The following is a 16,294-nucleotide window of genomic DNA, read 5'->3' as shown; positions in this document are numbered from 1 at the left end:
TTAATATCCATTCCAAACTGTATAGCAAGTGTGTATTCTACATACAGTCAACCAGTCCATATGACCCATGATAAATATCAAATTTATGTTCTTTTTCCTTCATACACAGGCATGCACATATACACACTGTTTAATCTGCTGGTGTTAGTTCTATGAGTGGCCCAAATCACATGTGGATGTGGAAAGGGAACACCACACATTGAGATTTCCTTTGGTGATATGCTCAACCCTTCATGCTGCACCCCCACCCTGATACATAGCCATAGAGTCTTCAGGCATGTGCTGAGCACCTGGTGTGTGACATGTACCATGCAGGGTTCTTAGGACACTAGAATGATCTCTGGCTTCAGAGCACTTCCCATCTGTTGGACAGACATATGAGCATGATTTCAACACATAAAAATAAGTGCTCTCATGGAGAAATGCATGACAGATGGTGGCCTGATTCATTCAACATTTTCGAGTACCTGAGTGTCAGGCAGTGTTCTAGATGCTCAGGATCTATCAAGTGAACAAAAGAGCCAAAGATATTTGCCCAAAACGAAACACTTGCAGAAAACATAAAAGGGCTCATACCTGAGTTCTGAGGTTTGCCCTGTATTTACATGACAAATGAGAATTTCAGCGAACAAAACTGAATGGCTTCTATACACTAGCAATAAAATGAGCCAAAAAATGAAATTGAGGGGAAGATTTCATTTGCAACAGAATCAAAAAGAATAAAGTACTTGGGAAATAATTTAACAGAGTAGACTTGTCTAAACATGCGGCCAGGATTTCAAACCCCCTTACCAGTGAATTAGCAAGAGTGGAACTCAAACATCCTTATATTCTGCTCCCAAGTTCCATTTTATGGTATCAATGGGGAAGTTCAAGTTGCAATTTTGAGTTCTTGTTCTTTTTTAAAGACTACTTCTGTGAGTAGCCGTGAAAGGCTTCACTGTTCATCACAATCCGCCTGGCAGAAGGGGAAGTGAAGGGCACTCGGGGATGCCTCCATGCTAAATGCACTATTACTGATGAATACTGGAAAGAACGCTGGGTGAAACAGCATCTTCAAAACATGAAGGTGGGGCACCAGAGGTCCCAGACTTTGTTGTGGGGAGCACCTCTGTCACCACACTGAAGTCTTGCAGCCTAGAGCTGGGGTATACTGACAGACAGCTGATCTCAGCACGTAAAAGGGGGCCTGAAAGGTGGGTGTCCACTACTTGGCAGCATAGAAAGCAGCCAAACCCAGGGATCCAGCCCACTGTTCTCTGGGCTCACCCACATTTACAATGACAGCCCCTTAGGACAAGGTCAGGGAAGTGGCTTTTGTCTGTGATCAACAAAGTGAGGTAACAAATGACCAGCTATGTACATCTTCTTCATACATGTGTAGCCCTTGTATGAGAGATGCTCTGTTCTCTAAGGGCCCAGGCTCCATTTCCAGTTTCTCACTGCCTGAGACCACTCCAGGCCTTTACAGGTGCACTGGTGGTGGAGCCTCTGCCTAGGAAGGATTAAACGCTGATTAGTCTGTCACATCCTGCAACAGAATTCCTTCTGGTACCCAGGCCACTCCCTGCCTCTTCTGGTTAATGTTTTGTGACTTTATTCTAGTGGTTTTATCCTGGCTCTGTTTCCTGACTCCGACTGTGTTCTGATCCTTATGTGAATACGCTTCACAGCTTTGGCCCTGTTAGGTTCTTTGCTCTTACCATTGGTTCAGTCTTAGAAGTTCTGACAGAGGCATATGGGTTTCAGTCTGGCTCATTTCCTGCCTCTCGGGCTCACAGCCACTCCAACCTGCTACCATCTCCCCCCAGGATCCTTGGAGGTAGAGAGGAAATAATTTTAAACATGGGTTAAATGATTGTTAAAGGTCTAAGCAACTGCAGTTTCACTAGGACAAATGTGGGTGCCTTAAAGGGAATGACACTTATTGGCATGGATGTGTTTAGGCATGTTTTTATTTATTTATCTTAAAATTATTGCAACTTTGAAGTCATACATGTGGCTAAGCACCTGCATTACTTACCCACCTTGCCCATCGCATTTGCTCTCTTAACTCTTGGGAGGCCCCGTTTGCCCCCTTTGACCTCCCCCTCACATTCCTGTGGTGGCCACCAAAGAAGGAACAAACAGCTGTGAGAGAACAGTCCCAGAGTTCTCTGCTCATCCTGTGAACATTGCCAACCACACAGAAGGCAGAAGAGCTGTGAGCAAGGCAGCTAGTTTTGTAAGGCACACTTTGCTCTTCCAGGCCTATGGACAGGCCAAATTACCTTGCTCTGCTCCATCTCTTACATTTGCCTTGTGTGACAGATAAATTGCAGTGGAAGTGAGTGAATAAACATGAATTCTTTTAACTGCATCATTGGTTTTAAGATAAGCTTAGATCAACAACAGTTAATGGAAATTATTAAACACTTATAGGATGTCAAATTATGTGTGAGGACTCAAAGATGAATAGAGCAAGGTTCCTGTCATCAAGGAGTGCACAGTCTAATGGGGGGGTAAATGTTTAAACATGTTGACCACAGTGTACAACGTGTGAAATAATAGAGGCATCTGAAAATACAGCAGCAGTAGGGAGAACTAATTGATTCTACCTGGAGGTGTCACTTGAAGGAGCCACAGGTGGTGGCCACTGAGACGCTTTAAAGGAAGAATAGGAGTAATAGGAGTGTTCCAAGTAGATAAGAAGAGAGAAAAGAAATTGCAGATAGGTAGAAATAACATGTAAAAACATGGTATGGTTTAGGAACTGTATTAGTTTTCTGTTGCTGCCATAACAAATTACCACAAACTTAGTGGCTTAAACACAAATTTATCATCTAATAATTCTGTAGGTCAGAAGTCCAACCTGAGCCTCAGTTGGCTAAAATCAAGGTGTAATCATGGCTACATTCCTTTCTGGAGGCTCCAGGGGAGCATTTAGTTGCTTGCCTTTTCCAGCTTCTGGAAGCCACCTACGTTCCTTGACTCATGACCGCCTTCCTCCATAGTCAGCAACAGTAGGTCAAGTCCTTCTCATATTTCAGATCTTTCCTCCTCCTCCTTTCATTTCATGTCTCAAATCCAGCCAGGAACAATTCTCTGCTTTGAAGTACTCACATGATTGGATTGGGCTCACCTGGTTAATCCACAATAATCTCCCCATCTCAAGGGGCCATTCTTAATCACATTTGCAAAGTCTCTTTTGTCATGTGAAGAAAGCCATCCACAGGTTCCAGGGATTAGGACATGCACATCCTGGGGGATGCGGGGGATTATTCTACCTACCATAGGAATTGTAGTTGCTATTACACAACCAAAAGCATCATGGGAGATAAAGAGAGGGAGGAGACAGGTTTGGAGAAGGCGGCAGCTACCAGATAATGAGGACCCTTGTACACCATGTTGAGGAGCCTAGACTTAATTCTGAAGGTGATGAGGTCCTTTGAAGGGTCTAAAGCAAGGTGAGAATTGTGTTTCGATGGAGCGTTCTGCTGGCAGCATGCAGGACAGACTCAAGGAAGACAAGTGAGGAAGTCCTCAGTCAGTTTACTAATTTATAGTGTACTGGCAGTCTGGTTACTACAGGTTGCTGAGTGATGAAAGGGGAGGGAATGAAGGGACAGAGCAGAGACTACTCTTTTGAGAAGAACTGAAATGAAAAGTCAAGGAGAGAAAGAAGGTAATTAAATGGGAGCACTATGCCCAAGGTGGATTTTGTCTTGTTTGTTTTTGAAATGAGAGAGATGAGCAAATTTATAGGTTGAAGATAATGATAATGATTATAATAAAATAGCTAACACTGATTAAGACTTTATTTGTACACTAAGATACTATACTACATATGTACATTGATTCATTTTTTCTCTCTTACAACTGAAGAGACTGAGGCAAGGACTAGTTAAATATCACTTCAAGTTACATAGTTTTAAAAAATAGCAAAGCTGGCCAGGCATGGTGGCTCACACCTGTAATCCCATCACTTTTGGGGAGACCAAAGCAGAAGGATTGCCTGAGACCAGAAGTTCGAGACCAGCCTGGGCGACGTAGTGAGACTCCATCTCTACAAAACATTTTAAGAAAACCTAGTGGGGCATGGTGATGCACACTTGTAGTCCTAACTACTTGGGAGGCTGAGGCAGGAGTATCGCTTGAGCCACAGGAGTTCGAGGCTGCAGTGAGTTATGATTACACCACTGTACCCCAGCCTGGGCAACAGAGCAAGACTTTGCCTTAAAAAAAAAAAAACTAGCAGAGCTATAATTCAAAATAAAATCCACTTGACTTGTGATATACTTGACTACTAGACTATGCTAGCCAGTAAAAAAGAAGAAGTAGGGCCGTGCGTGGTGGCTCACACCTGTAATCCCAACACTTTGGGAGGCTGAGGTAGGTGGATCACCTGATGTCAGAAGTTCAAGACCAGCCTGGTCAGCATGGTGAAACCCCGTCTCTACTAAATATACAAAAATTAGCTTGGCATGGTGGCAGGCACCTGTAATCCCAGCTACTCAGGAGGCTGAGGCACGAGAATCGCTTGAACCCTGGAGGCGGAGGTTGCAGTGAGCTGAGATTGAGCCATTGCACTCCAGCCTAGGCAACAAGAGCGAAACTTCATCTCAAAAAAAAAAGGAAGGAGTAGAGATTAAAAGGAGAGAAGCTATTACTGATGACTCAATGCCTAGGAAAAGGTAGGAGAGCATATATTTGAAAGCACAGGTGGAGGAGGAAAAGAATATGTGGCCTAATATTTTCTGTGAATGAGTTAGGTGTGTGAGAAAGCTAAAGCTTGAGATAACCTATGGGAAAAGTCAAAGGAAGCAGTTTTGAGAGCTCAATGCATTTGGAAACTACTTGAAATGGCTGTATTGTTTATTTCCAGCAGTGAGAGGGGAGCAGGCGAAAGGGAGATGAGAGTGGTAACCACTTATGCTTTCACATTTATATTACCTTCCAAAGCATGCCAGCCATTCCCCAGAATGAAGCCAACCCACTAGGTAATGTCAAAGAAGTCACAAGAACAGGGTAGGCAAATAGCTGTGACCACCTTGGACAAATCCAGGTTCCCTGCACACACCCACGCAAACACCTAATTGTTTCCTCATGCTGACCCCCTTCCAGATAAACTCACTTGGTGAAAGCTCTTACTGAGCTATTACTTCCTTGAAATGTCCTAGAATTTCCATTTTTGAAATTTTTTCCATATTGTTACATGTCATCCATGAATCATGAACTCTTTTTAAACTTTATCTCTAGAGTAAATGTTTCCTTCCAGTCACATAATTGCCAGCAGGGCAATTCAGTAACACAGAAACTATTGTGAAATCATATTTATGAACTTATGACATTATATCTAACCTTTCATTGTGTATGCTCTTTGACAATTTAAGATTGAACTTTGTGCTATATTTCTTAGATTCTGCATTTTTGAAACATGACAAACTTGAGTTCTGTACCCACTTGTATCATGCAATGTGAAAATGCAACCATTTTCCATGTATGATATTGTTTATGAGTGAAGCATTTTTATCTGGTAGAACTTAGTGTGAAGTTTCTAACCAGGGATCGGCCTGCTTAAAGAGACAGTTGATAATTTCACAGAAAAGTCACTTTTTGATGAATGTTGACATCTAGATTATGATTTTTTATGTTTAAGGCAGCTAAAATCTATTCTCCACAGTTTAGTTTTTTTAAGAGAGATTTGTTTTTTTAGAGGAGACTGAAATAGCAAAGTTTATCAACTAACATTCTGAACATCTATGACTTTACCTTTTCCAATTTATGAAGAAACTGCAAGAACATATCAGGTGTTTTACCCTGTCAGCTTTCTTTGCAGGTGTGTAAGGCACCAAAGGCCAGCAGAATGATAGAGACAGAAAACAGGAAAGGAAACCTCTGTAGTTTTCCTGCTTTTCTGTGGCCATAAAACTAGCCAACATGTATCCTTGGCCCACCTACAATTAGGCTTCAAACCATTGCTGTTTTTTTGTTTGTTTTCTGAGACGGAGTCTTGCTCTGTCGCCTAGGCTGGAGTGCAGTGGTGCAATCTCGGCTCACTGCAAGCTCCACCTCCTGGGTTCACGCCATTCTCCTGCCTCAGCCTCCCGAGTAGCTGGGACTACAGGTGCCTGCCACCACGCCCAGCTAATTTTTTGTATTTTTAATAGAGACGGGGTTTCACCATGTTAGCCAGCATGGTCTCGATCTCCTGACCTCGTGATCCGCCTGCCTCAGCCTCCCAAAGTGCTGGCATTACAGGCGTGAGCCACGGCGCCTGGCCACCATTGCTGTTAAAGATGGGACTCAACTTAGGGGAAATACAGTTGAGCATTCAGTAAGTCAGAGCTAGAATCTGCCTATATCTGCCACTAGGACCTGATCACAGTACGCTCTAAATTCTAATTCTCTCTAAATTCTGCTCTAATTCCCTCTTGTTTACAGTGATAGTCTGCAAGCACATTTTTAATAGCCTTTTGTTATTAAAAGTAATACATATTGGAAAAATTAGAAAACACAGGCAAGCAAAAATAAAAACATAAAAGCAGCACATTCTTACTACCCAGAGCACATCATTTTAACATCTTAGTTCTTATCCTTCTGGATCTCTATATATTCACATACTCATGTGTAAAATAAGATCATCTTCTATGGACAGTTCTTGCTTTCTGGCTTAACAAGATATCTCAGCTTCACTTTGTGTCTTCCCTGTACCAGACCTGAAATCAACCATTTCTAACACTTGCTGCTTCCTTTTAGTGGGAAATAAGATTAAAGACCAAGATGTATTAGGGGTGCTCATTGTTGTTAATGTGGCATTGTTTCTAGACCATTATATATTTTTTAACCTTTAAGTTTAGTGATACAAGTGCAGGTTTGTTACGTAGGTAAACTTGTATCATGGGGGTTTGTTGTACAGATTATTTCATCACCCAGGTATTAAGCCTAGTACCTATTAGTAGTTTTTCCTGATCCTCTCCCTTCTCCTCCCTTCCACCCTCTGACAGGCCCCAGTGTGTGTTGTTTCCCTCTATGTGTCCATGTGTTTTCATCATTTAGCTCCCACTTATAAGTGAGAACATGTGGTATTTGGTTCTCTGCCCCTGTGTTAGTTTGCTAAGGATAATGGCCTCCAGCTCCATCCATGACCCTGCAAAGGACATGATCTCATTCTTTTTTATGGCTGCATAGTGTTCCATGGTGTATGTGTACCACATTTTCTTCATCCAGTCTATCACTGATGGACATTTAGGTTGATTCCATGTCTTTGCTATTGTGAATAGTGCTGCAATGAACATACACATGGATGTGTCTTTATAATAGAATAATTTATACTCCTTTGGGTATATACCCATTAATGGGATTGCTGGATCAAATGGTATTTCTGTCTTTAGATCTTTGAGGAATCACCACTGTCTTCTACAATGGCTGAAATACTTACACTCCCACCAACAGTGTATAAGCATTCCTTTTTCTCCACAACCTCAGCAACATCTGTTATTTTTTGACTTTTTAAAAATTGTTATCTTTAGTTCTGGGGTACATATGCAGGATGTGCAGGTTTATTACATAGGTAAATGTGTGCCGTGGTGGTTTGCTGCACCTGTCAATCAACCCATCACCTAGGTATTAAGCCCAGCATGCATTAGCTATTTTTCCTAATGCTCTCCCTCCCCCAACTAACAGTAGCCATTCTGACTGGTGTGAGATGGTGTCTCATTGTGGTTTTGATTTGCATTTCTCTAATGGTCAGTGATGTTGAGCTTTTTTTTCATAAAATTGTTGGCATTGGCCACATGTATGTCTTCTTTTGAAAAGTGTTCATTTCCTTTGCTCACTTTTTAGTAGGGTTATTTGGCTTTTTCTTGTAAATTTACATTCCTTATAGATGCTGGATATTAGACCTTTGTCGGATGCATAGTTTGCAAAAATTTTTCCCATCCTGTAGGTCATTTACTCTGTTGATAGTTTCTTTTGCTGTGCAGAAACTCTTTAGTTTAATTAGATCCCGTTTGCCAATTTTTGTTTTCATTGCAATTGCTTTTGGTGTCCTCATCAGTAAATCTTTGCCTGTATCTATGTCCTGAATGGTATTGCCTAGGCTGTCTTCCAGGGTTATTATAGTTTTAGGTTTTACATTTAAGTCTTTAATCCATCTTGAGTTAATTTTTATGTACGGTGTAAGGAAAGGGTCCAGTTTCAATCTTCTGCATATGGCTATCCGGTTACTCCAGCACCATTTACTGAATAGGGAGTCTTTTCCCCGTTGCTTGTTTTTGTCATGTTTGTCAAAGATCAGATAGTTGTAGGTGTGCGGTCTAGGCTATTTAATGGACAAAGCTAGGGAAAAAAATTTTAAGCATGAGTTCATACTTGTATTTGCAATTCAATTTTAACTTTGTAGTGTTTTCACTAATTTGATTTTACAATTGTATCTCTTTTACACAGAAAATTGATTTCTAATGTAATTGACATTAAAGTTTTCTTGAGTTTACCATAAAAATCACTCTTTTAAAGTGTTTTTAATGGCTTTTAGTATATATACAGAGTTGTATAATCATGGCATAATTGTAGAATATTTCTGTGACACCAAAGAAACCTTGTGCCCATTAAAAGTCATTCCCCTCCCACTAGTTGTCTTATGTGTAGGAAACCACTAAATCAACTTTCTGTCTCCAAAGATCTGCCCACTCTGGATATTTCATATAAATGAATAACACAATATGTGGCCTTTGGTGTCTTGCCTCTTTCACTTAGTATATAGATTTCAAAGTTCATCCATGTTACAGCAGGTATCAAGACTCCATTCCTTTTTATGGCTGAATATTCCATCCTATGGATATATATTTTTTGTTTGTCCATTTGTCAATCGATGGACTTGTAGGTTGTTTCTTTTTTTTTTTACTATTATGAATGATGCTGCCATATTTGTGTCCAAGCTTTTATATAAGCATATGTCTTCAATTTAATTGAGTACACTCTTTGCTTTTTCACGTGGATTTGAGTTATTGTTCCTTCTTTCCAGCATGAAGAGCTTACTTTATTATTTCTTATAAGGCAGGTGTGCCAGCAATGATTTTCTCTATTTTGGTTTATATTGGAATGTCTTTATTTCCTCTTCCTATTTGAAAGATATTTTTGATGGATATAGGATTCTTGGTTGACAGGTGTGTGTGTGTGTGTGTGTGTGCGTGTGTGTGTGTGTGTGTCTGTTTTTTCTTCACTTTAAATGTGTCAGCCACTGCCTTCTCCCTTCCATTATTTTAGATGAGAAGTTACTCTTAAGTGATTCCCTTGTACATAATAAGCTGGGGTTTTTTGTTTTGCTTTTTGCTGCTTTGGAGATTTATCTTTATCTTTGGCTTTCAGCAGTTTGTGATGTATCTGAATGTGAATATCTTTTTGTTGATTCTACTTGGGATTCTTTGAGCTCCTGAATATGTTTTCATCCCATTTGCAAATTTTTTTATTTCTTTAAGTATGTTTTCTGTTCTCTTTTTCTCTAGTTCTCCCATTACTTGTAATTTAGTGGGATTAATGTCCTCCATTTCTGTGACAATCTGTTTGTGTGTCTTCATGCTTTTTCTCTCTGTTATTCAAATTATATACAGTAGTCCCCCCCCCCCCCCACCATCTGCAATTTTATGTTCTGCGGTTTCAGGTATCCGTGGTCAACTATGGTCCAAAAATATTAAGTGGAAAATTCCAGAAGTAAACAATCCATAAGTTTAAATTGCATGCTATTCTGAGTAGTGTGATAAAATCTCTCATGTTCCCACACCATCCCACCTGAAATGTGAATCATCCCTTTGTCCAGCATGTACACACTGTGTATGCTACCCACCCATTAATCACTTAGTGGCTGTCTTAGTTACCAGGTCCACTGTTGCAGGATTGCTGTGCTTGTGTTCAAGTTACCCTTATTTTACTTAATAATGGCCCCAAAGCACAAGACCAGTGATAGTGGCAATTTGGATACGCCAAAGAGAAGCCATAAAGTGCTTTCTTTAAGTGAAAAAGTGAAAGTTCTCAATTTAATAAGGAAAGAAAAAAAGTTTGCTGAGATTGCTAAGATCTACAGTAAGAACAAATCTTATCTGTGAATTGTGAAGAAGGGAAAATAAATTTGTGCCTAGCATAAATGGGTTTGGTACTATCCATTCAGGGATCCTCCTGGGGTCTTGGAGCACATCCCCCATGAATAAGTGGGCACTACTGCCTTCTCTACTGATCTACAAGTTTACCGATTGATTCTTCTGCTTGCTCAAATCTACTGTTGAACTCCTCCAGTGAATTTTTCAATTATGATTTTCTACTTAGGAATTTCAGTGTAGCTCCTTAAAAATTTCTTCTTACTGACAATCTCTATTTGATGCATTGTCATCATACTCTCCTTTAATTTTTTAAACATGGTTGCTTTCATTCTTCAAACATATTTATAATATTTTCTTTGAAGTCTTTGTTAAATCTAACATCTGCATCCTCCCTAAGAAAGTTTCTGCCTGTTGTTGTTGTTGTTTTCCTCTGCAGAAAGGAACTGGGGATCTCACTATGTGGGATGGGGGTCATATTTTCTTGTTTCCTTGCATGTCTCATAATTTTTCATTGTAAATTGGACATTTTAGGTCATATATTGTAACAACTCTGGATTCTGATCCTTCCCAGGCTTATTGATGCTGTTTTGTTCTTGTTATTGTTGTTCATCTATTTATTTGTTTAGTGACTTGGCTGGACTAATACTGTGAAGTATATTTTTCCCCCACAGTAGGCAGCCTCTGATGTCTCTGCTTAGATAGTTGTTCCTTGTTTTTTTGTTTTTAAACTTGAATTCCTGGGTGTTGCCCTGGGTCAGTCACTGATCGGTCAGAGGTCGCGCTTAAGCCCACTGAGCCAGTAAGGTTTTCATCCTTTTCCATTGGGTCTGTGTGTGGCTTGGGAACAACTTTTGGAGTTCGAGGAGTTTATATATCTGCCACTTTTAACTCAGGGACTGACAGCTTGGAAGTACCCTGTCTGGTTGATCTTGGTTGGTCACAGCCATGGGCTTTTCCACAGTCTCCTGGACCACCAGTATCAAGTGTGAATTTTTTTACTGTCCCCCGTCCCAATTTCTCTGTTAAACTTCTGCTGGTCTGCATCTATTAGCATCACAAAACTATTAGCCTACTCTGTTAGCCCTTATGATATCTGTTTTTCTATGTCTGTTATTTTTTACATTGCTCTGGGACATGAATATCCTACACTCTGTTCCAAATAAAGTCAAAGGCAGGGCTGCAGAGCTGCAAGTCCTCACAGCTTGCTCAGCCCCCAACCTGGTTAGAGCCTCTGTGTTACTGAGCAGGAGCTGGGGATATGGGGAACTCTGATCTGTTTTGTTTGCCCTGCCCAGGGTCTCCCTGTAGAGCAGGACATTAGGGAGTGAGTACTGGCACTAACGAACAGCTACAGCTGCCCATGGGGAAGAAGGGGAGGATGAGTGCTGAGTGCTACCGTTTCTTAGATCTTCACCTGGGATAGATCTTGATCCTCAGCAATAGGAAAGTGGGGGACATGGGCACCTCACTGGCTGCAAGCCTGCCCAGAATAGTTCTGAAACCTGAAGCTAGAGGGATGGATGCAGCCCATGGTTCAAATGCCACAGTTTCTTGCTGAGCTTCAGTAGATTTTATTGAATAAGTGTTTCTCAATTTATTATATAACCTTAGGTCAATTTCCAGAGACTTTAAATGGTTGTCTTAGATTATTTTGACCAGTTAAATCAATGCTTCTTTTGTTTCTTTTGTTTGTTTTTTTTTTTAGACGGAATCTCACTCTGTCACCCAGGCTGGAGTGCAGTGGCGTGATCTCAGCTCACTGCAACCTCTGCCTCTGGGGTTCAAGCGATTCTCCTGCCTCAGCCTCCCAAGTAGCTGGGACTACAGGCATGCGCCACCATGCCCAGCTAAATTTTTTTGTATTTTTAGTAGAGATGGGGTTTCATCATGTTGGCCAGGCTGGTCTCAAACTCCCGACCTCAGGTGATCTGCCCGCCTCAGCCTCCTAAAGTGCTGGGATTACAGACGTGAGCCACAGTGCCCGGCCAAATCAATGTTTCTTTGAAGGAGAGAATTCATCAAACTCTTCATCCCACCATTTTGGAAGTCGCACCCACCCCCTGGATTGGTCTGTAATTTATAATTTTACTTATTTGCTTTAAATCAGCAGCCCCCAACCTTTTTGACACCAGGGACCAGTTTCGTGGAAGACAATTTTTCCGTGGGGCAGAAGGAATGCTTTTGGGATGAAACTATTCCACCGTAGATCATCAGGCATTACATTCTCATAAGGAGTGCACAACCTAGATCCCTCACATGCGCATTTCACAATGGGGTTTATGCTTCTATGAGAATCTAATGCCACCACTGATCTGTCAGGAGGCAGAGCTCAGGTGGTAATGCTCACTTGCCCACTGCTCATCTCCTGCTGTGCAGCCCAATTCCTAAAGCCCAGGGGCTGGGAACTCCTGCTTTAACTTGCAATATTAAAACATTGCAAAATGCCAAATACAATCATTTACTTAAAATAAAACTGCAGAATGTAGTTTCAGTATTCTGTTTTTTTTTTTTTTTTGTATCTATCTCTTCAAACTTTGGCCTACCTTAAGGCAGAGCCTATGTTATATTCATTTCTGTTTTTTTTATGCAGGGAGTATTAAGTAGGAAGTAATGGTCTTTTTAGCTTAAGAACAAAACTAAATACTATCTGTTTTTTTGAATATTTGAGTCCACAATTACCTTACCCAGTAGTTTACCTTCAGAAAATGGCTGGTTAGCTAGTTACTGGGCTAGCCCCTAGTTGGTCTTCATTGTACCCATATACATACAAACACACACTCACATATTTACCTCTTCATAATCTTTTCCCAGCAACTTTTCTCCTTTAAGTGTGTCCATTTGTAAAGGCTTTTTTTTTTTAACTTATTAGATTTTAAAGCCATAGTAACTATGGTCTGTACACTTTGGGAAACCAATGAAAATGTTTGAAACATGAAATAAATTATATATTGGCTAAAAAATACTGCAGAACCAAAATAAATATCTGTAAAATGTAACATTAAGTCGACTTACCAACAGCAACTCAACAGTTAAAAAGTTACAAATAGACCGGGCGCAGTGGCTCACGCCTGTAATCCTAACACTTTGGGAGGCCAAGGCGGGTGGGTTGCCTGAGCTCAGGAGTTCGAGACCAGCCTGGGCAACATGGTGAAACCCCATCTCTACTAAAATACAAAAAATTAGCCAGGTGTGGTGGCATGCGCCTGTAGTCCCACCTACTTGGGAGGCTGAGGCAGGAGAATTGCTAGAACCCGGGAGGCAGAGGTTGCAGTGAGCCAAGATAGCGCCACTGTACTCCAGCCTGGGCAACAGAGCGATAATCCATCTCTGGGAAAAAAAAAAAAGTTATAAATAAATTATATTTAAGGTGGCATATGAATAGATTTTAAGATATTTGATACAGGTAGAGTATCCTCAAAGGTCTTAAAGATCTTGTTCACCATATTTCACCCATAGATTAAAAAAATAATGAGGGTTGTAGGGATTGGAAGCCAGGCCTGGCACCAGATAGTATGGCCCTCATGAAAGATCTCCAACACTTTCACAAAGAAGAAATGGTTTCATAATGCATTTAACATTTTTCTACCCTGATGCGGGTAGAAAGACCACGAAACCCCACTGTATAGACTCAGACTTTTGCATTTTGATAGCTGCATTCATTCATTTGCTAACAAATATATGCAATTTACCTAGCACCTGGGTATACTGTGCCTGGGATTATACTGTGCCTGGGATTCTAGTAATACTTTGGCTGAGGATACAGTGAAGGACAAGGTAATCTGGGCCCTTTCCTCATAGGTCTTATATACTAGCTGGGGAAGTATAAAAATGTTTTTAATAATGTAAGTAAATTTATTCTTGCAGATTGTAATGTTATGAAGCTCAGCGTTCTTTAGAGGTAGGAGCAAGTACACGTGGTTATCTTCTTTAGATTTGGAAGTCAGAAAAGGCCTTCTTATGAATTCATATTTAAGCTGAGACATGAAGAAAGACTTGGAGTGAAGTAGGGGGAGTAAGGAATGACTAATCAGAGGCCCTGGAGAAAAAGAGAGACTCATACATCTGTGGAAATCAAAGGCAGCCAGTGTGGCAGAAGCACTGAAGCACTGGGAGCTTAAAGAGGGTGTTGTGAAAGGAGGCTGTGGGGGTGTTGGGGTCAGGCAGGACCTCAAGGTCTTGAATACCAAGGGTCTTGAATTTTATTCCACTTGAAGTGTTTTGAGCACCCAGCATAACATAACCTTGTCTGATTTTTAAAAAGATCTCCCTGGTAGAAGGGCAGTTAGGAGGTTTAGTAATGGTCCAACTGAGAGATGATGAGACTTGGGCCAGTGGGATCAGGGAAGGAAGAGGAAAGTGGATGAATTCAGTAAGCACTTTAGAGGTAAGGGCCAGGCTTTCACGCCTGTAATTTCAGCACTTTGCGAGGCCAAGGCGGGTGGATCACCTGAGGTCAGGAGTTCAAGACCAGCCTGGCTAACATGGTGAACCCCCATCCCTACTAAAAATACAAAAAATTAGCTGGGCGTGGTGGTGCGCCCCTGTGGTCCCAGCTACTTGGGAGGCTGAGGTACGAGAATCACTTAAACCCGGGAGGCAGAGGTTGCAGTGAGCCGAGATTGCACCACTGCATTCCAGCCTGGATGACAGAGTGAGACTCCGTCATAAATAAATAAATAAATAAATAAATAAATAAATAAATAAATAAATGTAAGAACAACAGGGCTGAAAAACACAAATATTCTCTTTAGTTCTATTTTGATACTGTCACTAGCAGTTGAAGTCAAACCTAATACAAATGCTCATTGCATTATGATTTTAGGATGCTAAAACTTTAGTGTTTGACGATGTTTTATGATGTCTGTTAACTAATTATCACCTAACTCAGAAAACAGATCAAAAGTCATTTTAACTAGAAATAAAATGGGAATAAATAGTACCTCTTTACGCATTGGAAAACTTTCCATGCTTCTTTGACAGCAGAGGCAAAGGCATCACGGTACAGGGGAGTGATCGTGGGTTTTTGGAGCTGAGCCACTTGGGTTTAAATTCTCACCCTGCCTTTAACTAGCTCTATAACCTTGAACAAATCATTTTTCTAAACTTTAGTTTCAAATGGAGATGATAATCTTTATTTCACAACATTTTTAAGAATGAAATAACTGATGGGCAACACATACTCTAATAGCTGTTCAATAACCATTCATTTTCTCAACTTACAAATAGCCAACCTAAAATCTACACTATTCAGATTGTTTGTTAAACCTTGAAATTTTTTTAGAGTTAGAAGAATTTAACTCAGTCCTCTCAATTTCCAGACAAAGAAATAACAGCCTAGGGAGTTGAAAAGACTTGCCTGAGGACACAGAATGTACTGGGGGCAGAATAGAACTAGCACTATTTTCTCCAAACACCTGGCATGTTTCCAGTACACTACATTGCCTCGTGTATCCTCTAATGTTTAATGGAGGATTTTATAAGATAACCATATATCCATTCCATCCCCTGCTTAAGCCTAAAGAGAATGGTGATTAACAGTGACCTTATGTTCTCTTTGCTAGTTACATGCTATGGGAAAACTTCCTGGAACCAGAATGGCAGCGTTAAAAGCCAAGTATACCTTGCTGCATGACGCCGTGATGAGGTATGCAATTTACCAATATGGAGACATGATTAATCACCTTTAAATTTCTTACTGGTGGTGAGACCTGTCTTCATTTGCATTCCCCCATAAGCAGACCCTGAGGCAAGGATTTGCGTTCAGGGAGTTTGAGAAGTGGTACGAGAAAGCATCGTGAGAGAGTGGGGAAGTGCGACTGGGAAGGAAGGAATCTAGCCTTGATCAGGCCGTGTACATCTGCGAGTTTATATGATGGGCTACTGGGGCTCAGCCTCACAGAGGAGCCTCTGAGTGGCTCACCTCAGCACTCTCCCACTGAAGAGTGAGGAAACTGGAATATTTGCCCACCAGTTTCCACCACTCATTTATTACAAATTACTTCCAGGGAGATTAGCTCCTGGCACTTCCAGCTTGCGCTTTGACAAACCAAGCAAACTTTGATGGCCAGAGACAGCTCTCAGGCGGAGGGACACAGGTGCTGCTGATACATATGGTAACTGTCCACTAAAGCTGCAGGTGGGCAAAAGGATTCTGGTGGGACACTGACAGTCTCTGCATAGGACACACCTGCAGGACTCTTCTCCCGTGTCTGTTCATCACC

General features: G+C 41.0%; 2 protein-coding genes across 8 annotated transcripts in view; one reads left to right on the top strand and one right to left on the bottom strand.

Annotated features, from left to right (window-relative positions):
- Positions 1 to 16,294, top strand: part of CCDC146 (coiled-coil domain containing 146) — a 172,122-nt gene that overhangs the window by 98,723 nt on the left and 57,105 nt on the right. For all 7 annotated transcript variants that reach the window (XM_031012923.3, XM_055392522.2, XM_055392521.2 and 4 more), the window contains one exon: positions 15,635 to 15,717. In XM_031012923.3, coding sequence (XP_030868783.2) covers positions 15,635 to 15,717 — 83 coding nt within the window. The remainder of the gene's footprint in view (positions 1 to 15,634; positions 15,718 to 16,294) is intronic.
- FGL2 (fibrinogen like 2) overlaps positions 1 to 16,294 on the bottom strand; it is a 53,215-nt gene that overhangs the window by 28,127 nt on the left and 8,794 nt on the right. The gene's annotated exons all lie outside the window — the stretch shown is intronic.

This window comes from Gorilla gorilla, chromosome 6, assembly GCF_029281585.2.
Source record: "Gorilla gorilla gorilla isolate KB3781 chromosome 6, NHGRI_mGorGor1-v2.1_pri, whole genome shotgun sequence".
Lineage (NCBI taxonomy): Eukaryota > Metazoa > Chordata > Mammalia > Primates > Hominidae > Gorilla > Gorilla gorilla.
The sequence above is the reverse complement of the archived record's forward strand: the minus strand, read 5'-3'. Positions and strand labels throughout refer to the sequence as shown.